The sequence below is a fragment of the Punica granatum genome, chromosome 1 (genome assembly GCF_007655135.1).
Source record: "Punica granatum isolate Tunisia-2019 chromosome 1, ASM765513v2, whole genome shotgun sequence".
NCBI lineage: Eukaryota > Viridiplantae > Streptophyta > Magnoliopsida > Myrtales > Lythraceae > Punica > Punica granatum.
This window is the reverse complement of record NC_045127.1, coordinates 44,259,749-44,273,147: the sequence shown is the minus strand read 5'-3', so window position 1 is coordinate 44,273,147 and position 13,399 is coordinate 44,259,749. Positions and strand designations below refer to the sequence as shown.

At 42.0% G+C, this 13,399-nt stretch overlaps 5 protein-coding genes across 5 annotated transcripts; 2 read left to right on the top strand and 3 right to left on the bottom strand.

Annotated features, from left to right (window-relative positions):
• Positions 1-2,052: 2,052 nt before the first annotated feature.
• Positions 2,053-2,950, bottom strand: LOC116200508. The gene is made up of 3 exons (XM_031531359.1): positions 2,762-2,950; positions 2,600-2,661; positions 2,053-2,400 (listed from the first exon to the last, which is right to left on the bottom strand). The coding sequence occupies exons 1-3, from the start codon at positions 2,817-2,819 to the stop codon at positions 2,275-2,277; spliced, it is 246 nt and encodes an 81-aa protein (XP_031387219.1). The 5' UTR covers positions 2,820-2,950; the 3' UTR covers positions 2,053-2,274.
• A 236-nt stretch (positions 2,951-3,186) lies between these two features.
• Positions 3,187-5,388, bottom strand: LOC116200491. The gene is made up of 3 exons (XM_031531343.1): positions 5,057-5,388; positions 4,018-4,072; positions 3,187-3,909 (listed from the first exon to the last, which is right to left on the bottom strand). Exons 1-3 carry the CDS (start codon positions 5,270-5,272, stop codon positions 3,563-3,565), a joined length of 618 nt encoding a protein of 205 aa, XP_031387203.1. The 5' UTR covers positions 5,273-5,388; the 3' UTR covers positions 3,187-3,562.
• A 76-nt stretch (positions 5,389-5,464) lies between these two features.
• On the top strand, positions 5,465-7,376 carry LOC116200517. Its single transcript, XM_031531366.1, has 2 exons — positions 5,465-5,697; positions 6,999-7,376. The coding sequence occupies exons 1-2, from the start codon at positions 5,581-5,583 to the stop codon at positions 7,113-7,115; spliced, it is 234 nt and encodes a 77-aa protein (XP_031387226.1). The 5' UTR covers positions 5,465-5,580; the 3' UTR covers positions 7,116-7,376.
• A 104-nt stretch (positions 7,377-7,480) lies between these two features.
• On the bottom strand, positions 7,481-9,670 carry LOC116200486 (riboflavin biosynthesis protein PYRD, chloroplastic-like). The gene is made up of 3 exons (XM_031531336.1): positions 9,133-9,670; positions 8,413-8,711; positions 7,481-8,304 (listed from the first exon to the last, which is right to left on the bottom strand). The coding sequence occupies exons 1-3, from the start codon at positions 9,631-9,633 to the stop codon at positions 7,692-7,694; spliced, it is 1,413 nt and encodes a 470-aa protein (XP_031387196.1). The 5' UTR covers positions 9,634-9,670; the 3' UTR covers positions 7,481-7,691.
• Positions 9,671-9,760: 90 nt separating this feature from the next.
• LOC116200500 lies at positions 9,761-11,353 on the top strand. The gene is made up of 2 exons (XM_031531351.1): positions 9,761-10,070; positions 10,909-11,353. The coding sequence occupies exons 1-2, from the start codon at positions 9,791-9,793 to the stop codon at positions 11,127-11,129; spliced, it is 501 nt and encodes a 166-aa protein (XP_031387211.1). The 5' UTR covers positions 9,761-9,790; the 3' UTR covers positions 11,130-11,353.
• The last annotated feature ends 2,046 nt before the right edge of the window (positions 11,354-13,399 follow it).

Here is a 13,399-nt window from a genome sequence, read left to right as displayed (position 1 = left end):
TGGGGTCGTGGCACACGCTCCTAATATTGTTAGGGAGCTTGCTAGTTTCCTGTCTTTAATTTTCAAAATAATTTTTTTTAATCTTAGGAAAAATAAAATAGAAGGAAAATTATAGTGCATTCGGTAACGGAATATGATTATGCTTTTATTTGATTTAACGGGATAAAGACACAAGTAATTGAAAAAACTTATTATTAAATTAAAGAAGGATATAAAAAAATAATTGTTGTATTTATTGAATTGAAGAAAAATTAATTAATAGGTGAGATAATATAGTATTAAAAATTAATTGTTATAATAGATAAAAAATAATATATGAGAGAATTTATTATTAAATTGAAAAAAAAGATTAAAAAAAAGTAATGATTATATTGTTAGCGAAAATAAAGTGAGATTAAGTTAAATTTAATTCCGTTTCTAAACAGAGAAGTATATTTTCTTGCTCTATTTCTATTTCGAAATATGAAATCTGCCCACAAAATCTCAAAAGAAATCAAGAAAGGGATCCTATACATTCTCGTCTAAAAATTTAAAAAAATTATATTTAATTTCATGTTTAGTTCTCATTAACTGGCCGGCCTACTTATACTCCGTTGGAGGCCACGTGTGTGGAGAAGCGCGTGGGAGCGTGTGCGGGTGGGGGGCGCGGAAGGGAATAGTATAAATGGGAAGGGAAGAGTTGGAGGTGACAGCACTGGGGGGACGGAGACGGGCTTGGGCCAACGGTTGCGATGGGCCCATCAATCAAAGCTGCTGTGGACAAAATATCTCTGAGAGGGCTGTTTTCAAGATTACCATATCCACACGCACCAAATCTCCCCATCCCCAACTTGCAAATTCTTTTGCCTTTGTATTCTCCACCCATTTGCTCCCTCATCAGATTCTCCTCCCTCTTGGGTCCCATCTTCGTTCGTATTTCCCGAACCTCGCACTCAAACGTTCGATAATCCGGCAACGATCGTCCTCTTATTCTGAACATCGATCGGTTTTCTTCACAATAGTGTTTTGTATCAGTAGGATTGGCCACCGGAAACAAAGACTTTAAAATGACAAACCAGCCTGGAGTATCTGAACAGCAGGCTGTTTTGACTTCAGAGTTAGCCGACCTCCGTTCCCATGAATATGGAATATCAACTAGTGAAAAATGCAAGGACGTGACTGAGATAGCATTACCGGATGATGAGAGCGAGTCGAGGAACATTACAACTGGATTTCCTATTTTCTCTTACCACACAAGAAGACATTTTCGCCTCAACTGCCCTTTGCTTCGAGCCTCCAAGTTTGACGAGGAGGCGAGTCCATGCTCGGTGGCCCTAAGAAGGGGACATCAGTCTCCTTCCTATATTACAAAAGGGGCACTTAAACAGGATAAGGTATATTTTCTCCATGTCCATACATGAACCAATATGGCGCACCGATCACAGTCCATATAAAAAATGTATACCGTAAATTCACTAGTATAGAGGACGAACGGGGCAAGAGCGGCTAGAGAGAGAGAGGGATAGAGCAAAGATAAGTGGTCCTTTTCAAGTGGGCATTCATTTGCAATACTGGAATGAGGAATATGATGATGGGGAAACCCAGCATGAGGTGAAAAGCAGAGATCAAGTTGGTTGCTTGCTTGCTTGCTGGCTCACTAGATGACCCTCCTCTCAACCCACGTCCATTCGCAATCCCGATCTAGGTGAAGTGGCCTTCTCAATGAATAACTCCTACATTCCCCTTGCACATTATTCTACTACTGATCTGAGATGAATGAGACCTCCTCTCATTTTCAGAGTCGACGATGACTTACCTGATGGATATCAATTCACTCTCTTGAACTAGGCTAGACCTGCCAAGCTTCTCGAACAGACTCTTATGCATTTCAATAAGGATTTAACTCCCCCACCACAAAGCTATGGAACTACAACACGCAGCCTCGAACCTCGACTTTCGCCAAGTTAACTCGGGAAATACCACAACTTCACAAATATGCAGCAAATCATCAGCTGCAACTGCCGGGTACTAGGTTCTTTCAGAAATCTACACATCTATCACATGCACAAAATCTCTCATACAAAGATGAAGCATATTCTATAGCATCAAATTCTCTATACGGATAATTCCCTTCAACAAAATTTCATTGAACACAGAGTACAGAATTAAAAAGCTAAGAATTCTTCTTTCGACGAGTACATGGTAAGTACTAAGCTACAAATCTATGGCCAGTAACAAACAATGAAAAGATCACTAACCCGAAAGAAATCAACTTTAACTCACGTAATCCGAACCTCACTCGTCAAGCTCCATTGCCTGTGACACCTTAGCTTTGGTCAATGCGGTCAGCTTCGTCTTCACCTTCCTCTTCCCGACTTGAAACCCACTTCCCCCCTTCTTTCCCTTCCCACCACCATCAACCTGCAACAGCAAGCTCCCTCTATATCATCAATCCACAAAACAGCTAAGCTAAAGCATCATTTTCATGGCGATTAATCAGCGAGCACCCTTCCGTTCCGAATATGCACTCAACACAAAAGTTCCCCACTTTTTAACTATTCAACCCAATCAAACTGGATTTTCAAGCTTACGAACAGAAACGAAAAGCTGAGAAACAGACCTTCATCTTGTTCTTCTTCGCTTGCAGCTTCTTCGCCTTCTTCTTCTTCTCCTCCTTTTCTCCTGATTCCCAACAAAAAAAAAATCAATTCAAGAATTCATCGATGAATGCGATTGAATAGTAGCGTTCGCATGAAGTACAGATGAAATAGGGTTTAATTACTTTGAAGGTCGAATTCGTGCTGCTTCTTCCTCTTAGCCAAATTGTTCTTCTTCGACATTTTAGGACGATTGATCTGACTCTGCTTCCTCTCGTCCCCTGCACTTCCAATAGCAATTATGAACCCTAGCGCCGTCCTGAAGTTTACTTTTTCTCGATTTCACCCCCTTTCTTTAACCATTTTACCGAATGATCCCTCTTCTTCTTGTTTTCACCTAACTCTCCCTATACTACTTTTTTTTTTCCCTATATTTTTAACCTTGTCTTTCCTCAGCCCCTTTCTCAATTCTGACCATTTTCATAGGACGAATTACATCGGCACTTTCCTTTTCAGGTAATTAGTCGCGTCGCAAGCTCAATAAGGTGTTTCGATTCTGTAATCAAAGCGATTTACGACATGAGAGATATAGATGTACCTCAAGACCAAATTCGGGTCTAAGCATAATCTTTTTCTCTCTTCAGGTATCATGGATTTGTTGATTACATGAAAAGGACACACCGTGTCTCCCGACCTTAAGTCCAATGCGCGGATAGTACGGGCATTTCCTTCCCCCTTAAAGACATTTTTCTGGTCTATTTGAAAGCTTGCAATCACCTTTCAAATGGCTAGACCATCACTTACAAAATACATACCAAATTGAAGCAGAAACGCGGTAATTTTCTAATTTGGAAGGTACACAAGGCAAAACAACACAATTGGATTCAGCTTCTTGAAGGAGTCTGACAGGACTAAATTCATCCCTCGAGTCGTCGAGGGCTTAACTGTGGCTCCTCATATGCTATCGCTTCTGATATATAGTTCTTTCACTGTCCTTGTAAGTTAACTTGTGCCGCCCGAAATGATTCTTTAGTTACGCCATAATAGACCGGCTCACTCCCACTAGTTGGAAAGGTAACAAAATTCCAACCAAAAGCTGATCCCCCAATCATAGATTGCCCGTTCCCAACATCCTCAGCTCGCTGCTTATTTTCAGACAGTTCGTTGAATGCCTGATCTGTTCGGTGGTTCTCTGGTGGCCTAAAGTCCCGAACCTTTTGACTGTCCCTGGCTTCCGCGGTCGTAGTTGGACCTTCAGGAACATTGGTACATTTGGCCATGGAGGCCGTCTCTGTAACCATCTGCCTGTACAGGTCCATCAGAATCTTCACATCTGCGAGATTGTAAGGAAATCAACTGAGATTTCATGGACATAGAAAAAGACAAGGAAAATTTTGCACTATCATAGGAAAGACAGCGAGATGAATTTTTAGAAACTCACGCTCTCGAATTTCTTCTGCTGCCTTACATTCCCGGAAGTTGGATGTTTTAAGCACCTTCAAAAGGGCAAAGAGAAACAATGCATCAGAAAAACACGCCCCTGGACAGGACGATTATATTAAACGAAATAACATAATCTCCAAAGAGAATGTGAAGAGAAATCGAAGATAAGGGAAGGAGTTCCATATATCTTCAAGTTTCTCTATCCATCCTTCTAAATCACTAAATGGTCCAACCTTAAATATTCCGAAAACATGTCCACCAAAAGAGCAAACATCCTACTTCAAGTGAATTTATGCATCAGAAACTTCAAAGAGCTCAATGTCTTTGCTTCTTGCCTACTGTTGTTAATCACCTATTATATGAGAGACCGCAGCAATCTTGAAGTGTTACACATCCTATTCTACAGAATGCAACAACCGGAATTCTCAAAACATCATCTGCACTACAACCATGAGCAAGCTAACATGAAACATGGAATTGTGTGCTCTATCACCTTGATATTAGCATCGAATACATGATTTCATTTACATTCATGTCATGAACAGGAGATACTGTTTGGCTCGTCAGTGAGAATTACATCCTCAAACCATGAATAAACAATGCAAATCGAGCATCCAGGCAAAGCAAATGCTACTCAAGTCACGATCGCCTCCACCTTGGCCCTGTCGAGCTTAAGCTATTACAAATGGTATCAAACGCTCAGACCCACCATAAAATAAACTTGTATGATGTTCCTAGTGACGGGAGTAAAATCGAATTCTACATTGCCATCATAAGACACACTTCAACTTCAAACTGCAGGAACTGGAGCAAGTTCTGACATCACCGGTGATTCCTACTCCTCCTGACACTGACAGTGATGATTCTTACCCACAAGAGATATCAACGGAAAAATCCGATTTCAATACCAATCTAGCGGATATACCGACCATCCGACAAGATCAGACAGGCCACAGGAACAGGCAAGAAAACGAAATCATAGTGAGTGCATCACAGGAAAGAAAAGAAAGACCATGCATTGGAGAACAAGGAGTAACCTCAATGAAATGGGGTCGGAGATCCTTAAGCACAGAACGCATCTTGAAGTACTTGGACTGCTGGATCGCGGGATTCGACTCAAGCGGCCGCTTCTTGGACTGAGGTGGAGCCTGAGCCTGAGCCTGAGCCGGAGCCGATGCCGGTGGCTGCTCGGGCGGTGATCGCGGGGGTACGGCTTCTGTCTCCTGAGCTGGAATAGGTTCTGGGTCTTCCATGGAAGGACGATTCTTCTTCTGTCTCTGGTTCAGCAAGCGACAGGACAGAGCAGGCAATGGAGTGACGACTACTGACGAGACAAATCAAGAACCGAGGAGAAAGGCAAACGGAGGGAGGAGGATAGAGATTCGGATTTATAAAAGACAGGGATCTTTTTCTAATTAAAGATAACATTAGGGGTGTCATTGCAATTAATGGAAACTTGTTAGGGCCTTTTCTCCGACCGTCTCTTCTCAAACCTTCTTCAACCTGCGAAACGGTGCTGCTCAAGACTGATCGACTGAGGGGAACCGCCATTGACGGGAAGATGATGAGCCCGAGGACAGACAAACTCGTGAGGAGAACGACAATGGTGGCCACCATAACTGCTTCGTACTTTCTCTTGACTGCTGACTACGGCCCCGAACCAAATGTTCTTGATCCCGTGAGTTACCTCCTCCTGTGTGCATAAATCCGGTTTCTGTCGCAGGAAAGATCAGTGTTTCGGGTTACCCAGAAATGGCAGATGATGAAAATTGTGTACTTGTTAAAGCATGAAAGGTTCTGCAATCAAATTAGCGGCTTGCACCTTTAGTTGTTTCAACCCTGACACTGTAGAATTGAAAATCCATATAAATAGTAGGGTTCCCAGTGGCGGGGTAAGGACATCGGTTAATCGAAGCATTCGAGGAAATAGGCTGACCAATTTCAATAGATTGTAGGGGGCCTGTTATATCTCTTGAATGGCTTAGTTTGCTTAGTTTCGGGAATCTTCTGGTATTGGCACTGGTTCACCTTGTTTGTGAAACAAGGGACAACTTCTGTAAACCGATAACTCCGATCGTATCTTCGTTACAAGGAATTACTTCCCGTGGTAAAGATGATGCCTTCTGAGAGGCTGTTTATGTTGCGAGGATTAAATCCAGTATTGTTTTTATTATCTAGTGTGATCCAATCTACTGCAAGATCTTAAGTTGTCACTTGTGTTTCTGCCCTATATTCATAGGAATTGCACAATTTACCTTGGCATTGTCATTTTGCATTCAAGTATTTTTCCTTGAGGTTTGTTTTAGATATTGGTCTTTCTCTCATCGTTTGATCGGACTGTGAAATTTTATACATGTAGATATCATATATGTACGTAATACTCAGTCCAATCATAGAGGTTTAACCTGAGTGTATGACTACCATACACATAAATACAAACTCACAGATGTTAATGCTAGTCGAGAGCTAATAAACCCCAGGTTAGCGTACCCTCTTCAAAACATTTGTAGATTCAGTTCACACATTTGATGGGGTTTATACCAAATATTGTGCTCGCACTACCAAAAGTGATCACATATTGGAGTTATTCAATTGAAACATCTGATAGGGGGCACGTTTCCCTGGTAGTACCATATAATTTCCTTTGCCGGTCAATTTTGGGTATCGTAAAATGTCAGGAACTTGTTAGATCCAACAATGTCATGTAAGCAATTATGATGTTGCTAGCATTTATCTTAGTCCTGGTGTAGGTTGCTGCGTCGTGCTCTGTGCCTTCCCTAGGTATATTTACGATATTCCTCTGATATTGCTGAAGTATATCTGTGTCCTGATGTAGATTGTTGCCTTATGCTTCCGTGACTTCCCTTGTTCTATTAGCGTCGTTTCACAAATTGCTGATCTTCATTTTCATTTCCCGCTGAAATTGCTTCCTATTTCTGTTAAAGTGTATCTTGTTTCTAAGATTGAATTACTTGGCAGATTAAGAAGGCAATACTAAGAGCCGAAAACCGCGCAAAAGAATTTGTGCTCGGATCAAGTGAGAAGCCTCGGGAAAACCAGATAGGGAGCGGCAACAACTCAAAGGAAAATCCTTAGACTTTGAAGCAGCCGAACACAGTTGTACAGGAACAGCATGTAGTCACTTTAGGCTATGGACCACTTTTTTATGCTGATCAAAGAATCATGTCCATGAATGAAAGTTTTCTTTAATATGCATCTCTTATTTGAATTTATTTTGGTGGCGACTCGTTACACTACCTCATGAAAATATTTTGATCATGGATTGATTGTAAGTTGTCAAACTGTCCGACTATTCATTTTCGGATTAACCAAGATTAGATCCTAGAGTTAATTGTCGTTCTTGTATTTGTCTATGATCGGTTTCTGAGGTTCTTGGATGCTTTCTTTTGGTTACAGCAAAGGTATGTGACTGAAAAAAGAGGAAATAATGAAACTGAGTATAGAGTATAGCACTAATGATTATCAGCTTCACAAACTCTTGTTTCCAGGTTGAGGATGAGAGTCAATGTAACAAAGCCCATTTCTCGGGTTACCGGGTGGTTCTTAAAATGGTCATTATGGACACAGCTCCTATTACGATGAAGCTATACTTCATCGAGCCATTATTACAAATTATACATCATCCAGATCCATCAAGAGTTCTCTGGCCACTTACTGCTGAAAATACCCCTCCAAAATAATGCTCTTGTCGATAACTCTGGGCTTTAGGTTCTTTATTTTCAATCCATTCGCAATTCTTGTCAATTGTGCGCTTCCATGAACATAGTTTCCATCCCAAAACGGCAGCACCTCCACTAAAACCTTTTGCACCAAATTCTTTTCAATGCCCTCTTCGAGAAGCTCTTCGAGATCACTGATATCCCCTCTCAAATCCACCAATACGCTGCAGATCCCTTGACGTTTACAATAATCCAAGATCTCATGCATATTTATTTGATCGGAAACAACAGTCTCGATTCCATCAGTGGCAAGGTCTGGCTCTCGAACTCTCTCCCTGTCTGAAAAGATTATAAGCTTAGAGCCAAAGTCCGAGGCGAGTGCAGGAACATCAAGCTTGGGATTGGATCCCTTTGATACTACAATCCTCATAGGCTGATTAGCCCCAGGTTCTTGGGACTTGGGAACTGATAATTTCTTGGCCAATAAGGTCGAAGAAATTATGACAGCATCGTATTCCTGCAATAACTTCGAGTAGTATCCCCCACACTCATCAGCTCCTTCACCAAGGTTATCTAGAACTTGGCCATTTAGAGCAATGGAGTATCTGCAGTCACCAAAAGTGTCTCTTAGTACAGATGCATAATAACATTTCTCACCGAGCTTACCAGTTTTCTCGAAATTGACCTAACGAAACTACAATGTGAAGTTTTACCTGAGGGTAACAAAGGGCTTTCCAACTAACATGTGGTGAATATATGCCTCGTTCAGATTCTTGCACAGCTCCTCCTCCACGCCCACAGTCACCTCAACTCCCGCAGCTCTCAACTTATCAACCCCTTTCAAAGCCACAATCGGGTTGGGGTCCACCATTCCGATAACCACCTTTTTCACTTTGGCCTTAAGCAGGGCTTCAGTACATGGTGGAGTCCGCCCATAGTGGTTGCACGGTTCCAGGCTCACATAGGCGGTCGCATTCTCGGCTAAACCACCCGCATCTTTCAGAGCAAATACCTGCATATCAATCTCATCCTTTGATCAACAAATTTAATAACAAACTCACCAAATAAGGCAAACACAAATTCTTGTCCCAAATAGGCATACACCTGTTCTGAGATTAATCATTTTCCGGTAAAAAGAAGTCCTCTTTCGGAATCGATCCGTCGAAAAAAAGAGAAACGCGAGAGGCATAACATCACGATCTCAAAATAAAATCTACTCTTCAGCAGAATAATGAAGAATTCACTGGGTGCAAGGAAGAAAACTCTTCGGACTCCCTTATCTAAAGTATCCTTAAACTTCATTTTCAGCAATGAGCTAAAAAGCCATCAGCAATATCCTGCCTTGGTGATGAAATCTAAAAAGGGAACAACATAAGAAGCTAATGCTTTGAATTCCTTCTTCAGCTTTAAGATATTAAGAGAGTTTAATTTACCTCGGCATGAGGTTGACCCGCTTTAGGGTGCAAGCCTTCGCCTACAACCTTCCCATCCTTAACAATGACACAGCCCACCATAGGATTGGGGCTTGTGCGCCCAATGGCTGTCCTTGCAAGCTCCACACACCTCCTTATGTAATACCCATCATCACCCTCTGGGTCCTGCGATGCTCCACATCTAATCCGAACCCTACTCGGAGCTCCATAGCTATGTCGCCGGAAGGACACGCCGCCGAAACTGGAAAAAAATCCAGCCTTTGAGCTCGCCCGACAGGACCCACGATCCGAAGGGAAGTTGGGTGGACTGAGACTGTGGTTAGGTGGAAAGAACTTGAGCGTCTGCATTCTCCGGGGCAGCCCAAGAAGAAGAAGAAGAAGAAGCAGCAAGAAGCAAAGTTCCTTGTTTTCAAATACAATACGAGAGAGTCGGACTGAGAAGATGATGGGGGCGATGTACCAAAGAAGAAGCTGGTGAGAGAAACAGCCGCCATGGCCCATGCCGTTTCTAATCAGACCCGAAGCAGAAACGGGTCGGTTCAGATGCTGGTCGGAGTGTCTGAGTTCGACCCGAATCTTTTGTCCCGGTACTTTTCAAAACTCTTCTCAGCGTTCAGTCTCAGTGCAGGCAACCGAAGCTCCGAAAAAGATCCCAACAATGGCGATGAAGAGACCCAACCAGGCCATAGGAGGCCCTGACCCTGTGCGAGCTGTAGTGCTCGAACCTGAAGACGCGGAAATGGAGTCAGAATCGGAAGAAGAGCTGAGGAGATTGGAGTCGGAAGTGAAGCAAATGGCCGAGAAAATCCTCCATTTCCGGAGGACGCTCCCGGACCAGCTGAAGGACGCCTTTTCTCTGCTCGCATCTGCTCACAGGCCCGAGTTGCCCCCGGTAGAGCTCGGATCCGCGGCCGGACCCTCCAGCTCTTCTCACCAAGGTACTACTACTCGCTTCGTTCCCGTTTCTAGGTTTTCTCCTTTCCTGCTCCATCGGGCTTTTCTATTGCTTGCCGCTGCGTAATTTGTGGGTAGCTTTGATTTCCCTGAGCAGTGGTGCCCTTTTAGGTTTTCAACCTGTAATAGCCAGTTAACTCGTTCCTCGATGCACTCCGAGAATACTCTGCGAAAAGTCGAGAAACTTGATAGGAATATATGTAGGAAATGTTGGGCTTCCAAAATGAGGTAGCAGTTTCAAAGGTTGTTCCATGGAGATTAACATTTGTTGATGCACATGATGCGAATCGAATGTATCGTATTGTTGGCTAGTGAAAGAACTCATTTCGGTTTAACAGATACAGTGTTGCCCAGTGAACTAATCTGATCTCTTGATTATGGTGTTTTCTGTCACGGATTCGAAGTTTGTGTTTCATGGAAAGATACTCCTGTTGTTGCAGAAACATGTAAAAATATTCGGCAAAAGAAACGCATAAAACTGAAATGGGTGGAAATTGCAGCATGTTCTGTTCTGTTCTCTTAACTTTTCGTTTGTAGCAAACATGAGCTGATGGTAATCCTGAACCTTTATGGCCTCTGTGCCAACTGCCATGGAACTTGGAAGGGAAACGTTTAGTAGTTGATGCTTATACAAGCATGGAAGCCACTACAAACATAGTCCTTCATATGATTGCGATGAACTGGGCCGGAATAAATTTCATCGGCATCATTGTTTCACAGATGTTTCCGTGTGTCCTCCTTTCCTTTCCCAATTTCTCATTGTTGATCATTTTATCGTAGATCCTGGAGTTTATCAGCGCTGAATCTCCACCTGTCTTGCAGGTCTAAGCAGGAATTCTGAACCGGGTGAGGATTCATCAGTATCTGACAGGGAAAGAGAGACTGCTAAGAAGATCGAGTTGCTCAAAGAGAAGACTTTGAAAAATGTTTCTGGAATGCCGGTCCTCTTGAAGCGGATGAAAGAGTGTATCTCTACGATTGACAACCTAAACTCAAACCCGAGCAGTATTCATCCTGCATTTAGGAAGGAAAGAACTAGTTGACTATGCTTTTTTCCCTTTTTGGATAGGAATAACTGAAGATGCTAAGTGTGAATGCTTTTTAGGATTAATCTTACGGCGATTGGGTGCCATGCATTGTACTTTAAAGATCACCATGACCGAAATTGGATATGTACTATAAGAGTGTTGTGAAAAAATATTGAAGGTTGCACCGATCCTGCTGCATATCTCATCCTCCTCTTATATACAAAGCTGCAGTTTCTGTTTTTCTGCTACTTCGATGCTGCAGAAATACTGCAAGTGCTGATTATAAGAGTCAAGTAATAGTTCTTCGTCGATTCCATCCTCTGCAATGTCTCTGTCAGGTAGGCTTAGAGTATCAGATCGCTCGTGGATTTTCTGTTTGAATTGAAGATATTTTGTCATGTCAACTCAAATCCATAAGATGGTAAAACCTTCCACACCATCTTGATGAATCTATATGAAGATAAAGAGGCTCGTCCACAGCTAAGACGTTCCTCTTTTAACTTTCCTCGAGCCCAGGAATCATGGCTGTTCATAAGACATCAACAGAAGGTGGTAAACGCATCTCTAAATCAAGGCAATCAATTATCAAAAAGTTCGAGCCCCTTTCGATCAACTTTCCCGGACATCGGAATGCAAGAGTTGATGTCTGTGTCTTGTGAGATAAAAACAACAAATAAACTATCTGGGTTAACAGGCCGCCTCTGATCCAAAATTGTACCCTTCACCGGCAAATCGGGCAGTCAAATGAAGAGGCAGTGAAGGCAAAGCACCGTGATAAAATGAACATTTTCTATAATCCAATAACTACTGTGAGGACTAAGAAACGAGGAAACAAATGCTGAGCTCGGATGTCTGTTGAGATTCAGAAATCACAGTCAGGGATGAGACACGAGAGAGTTCGCAGCTGTACGAATCATCCGGCAAAGCAATGCGTATAAGCTTCTTATGATCATTTGGATAGACCAATCCGGATCATCTAACCAAAACGTTGTTCTCACAAACAAAACTACCGGCAGGGAATTGCTGCATTCATCAAAATCATTACATAAGACATCGAGAACAGAAAGCCAGAATTACAGAGAATCCCTTGCAGTGGCCCATTTCTTTCTTGAGCCCATGTATCTATCTCCTTCTATCAAATGGGCCAACAGAAGGAAGTCCATCAAAAGCCGGAGCGAGCAATGCAGCGGCTTGCTGTGGATGCTCGTACCTCGATGAATGCTTCGAGTAAATTTATCATCCTGTTCGGTTCGATGCGCTCGTGCGCATGACATTTGACAAACTCCTGGTTCTTCACCTAATCCTATGATAGTAGTTTTACATATTGTGTTGCAAGTTGAGGTCGGTTTTCCAAGAAGTACGTGCCGATGCATTCTAGAAAAAGAGATTATATATACCCATTTTATCCCTCCACGTGTAAAAATTTAATTCTGCAATTGTTACGACTTCATGTGACTGATCACTGTCGCTGCCACTGGACCAGTACGCCTTCCAGCCCCTTTTCCACCTGCTATAGTGGATAAACCGTATGTCTCGTGAACGAAAAATTAAAGAAAAATTTTAATTGGATTTTTATTTATTTACTTAGACCACGTGATTTGGTTTGTATATAAGATATACTCTCGTGCCGTGTGCTATATCTTTGGGGGACCTATACATCCGGTGTGTGTATGGATCGTGTACTTCCTTACAAAGTTAGAAGATTGTCGAGTCCTTTTTATCCATCCTTGTCATGAGCAAGTTGCAGGATTAAGACTTTTCGTGATTATGAATAGCAATGCATCCCCACTTAACAGGAAAAAAATAAAATAAAATAAAAAATCCCAATAGAAGAAATGGACTCACGTTTGACGACGCCGTTCTGGTAAAAATTCCTCGTGTCGACCAAACATAATTAATGCTGGTTGTCATACTTCCATAAATATGTGTTCGACGAATTAATGTCGGAATCCAAGACCCAAAAAGCCATTCTACTTTTGGAAATGACAGCCCGAGGCGAGAGCCAAACTCATAAATGCACTCGATGTTATATTTCTCTTTTGTTGTTTTTTATGAAATAATAAAAACATATTCAAATTTCGCGCTAGACGCGGTAAGGAAGATCCGATCGTGCGAATCGCGTATATGGCTTAATATTAATATTTCTTTTTAAGATGATTTCACGTTATGTCGAACTTGGATAATTTATTATACATAGAAAAAAATATTGCAACAGTCAGCCATCAAATCAAACCAATCCATTTGATGTTAATGAATTCATGTTATTTATTTCTTTTTGCCCATTG

Coding starts and splice junctions, on each gene's coding strand:
- LOC116200508 (XM_031531359.1), bottom strand. CDS start 2,819: ATGTCGAAGAAGAACAATTTGGCTAAGAGGAAGAAGCAGCACGAATTC. Junction 2,662..2,761: donor GCACGAATTCGACCTTCAAA/GTAATTAAACCC, acceptor GTTGGGAATCAG/GAGAAAAGGAGGAGAAGAAG. Junction 2,401..2,599: donor CGAAGAAGAACAAGATGAAG/GTCTGTTTCTCA, acceptor TTGCTGTTGCAG/GTTGATGGTGGTGGGAAGGG.
- LOC116200500 (XM_031531351.1), top strand. CDS start 9,791: ATGGCGATGAAGAGACCCAACCAGGCCATAGGAGGCCCTGACCCTGTG. Junction 10,071..10,908: donor CTCCAGCTCTTCTCACCAAG/GTACTACTACTC, acceptor CCTGTCTTGCAG/GTCTAAGCAGGAATTCTGAA.
- LOC116200517 (XM_031531366.1), top strand. CDS start 5,581: ATGATGAGCCCGAGGACAGACAAACTCGTGAGGAGAACGACAATGGTG. Junction 5,698..6,998: donor AACCAAATGTTCTTGATCCC/GTGAGTTACCTC, acceptor ATTACTTGGCAG/ATTAAGAAGGCAATACTAAG.
- LOC116200491 (XM_031531343.1), bottom strand. CDS start 5,272: ATGGAAGACCCAGAACCTATTCCAGCTCAGGAGACAGAAGCCGTACCC. Junction 4,073..5,056: donor TCCGACCCCATTTCATTGAG/GTTACTCCTTGT, acceptor GCCCTTTTGAAG/GTGCTTAAAACATCCAACTT. Junction 3,910..4,017: donor AGCAGAAGAAATTCGAGAGC/GTGAGTTTCTAA, acceptor ACAATCTCGCAG/ATGTGAAGATTCTGATGGAC.
- LOC116200486 (XM_031531336.1), bottom strand. CDS start 9,633: ATGGGCCATGGCGGCTGTTTCTCTCACCAGCTTCTTCTTTGGTACATC. Junction 8,712..9,132: donor CGGGTCAACCTCATGCCGAG/GTAAATTAAACT, acceptor ATTGATATGCAG/GTATTTGCTCTGAAAGATGC. Junction 8,305..8,412: donor AAGCCCTTTGTTACCCTCAG/GTAAAACTTCAC, acceptor TGGTGACTGCAG/ATACTCCATTGCTCTAAATG.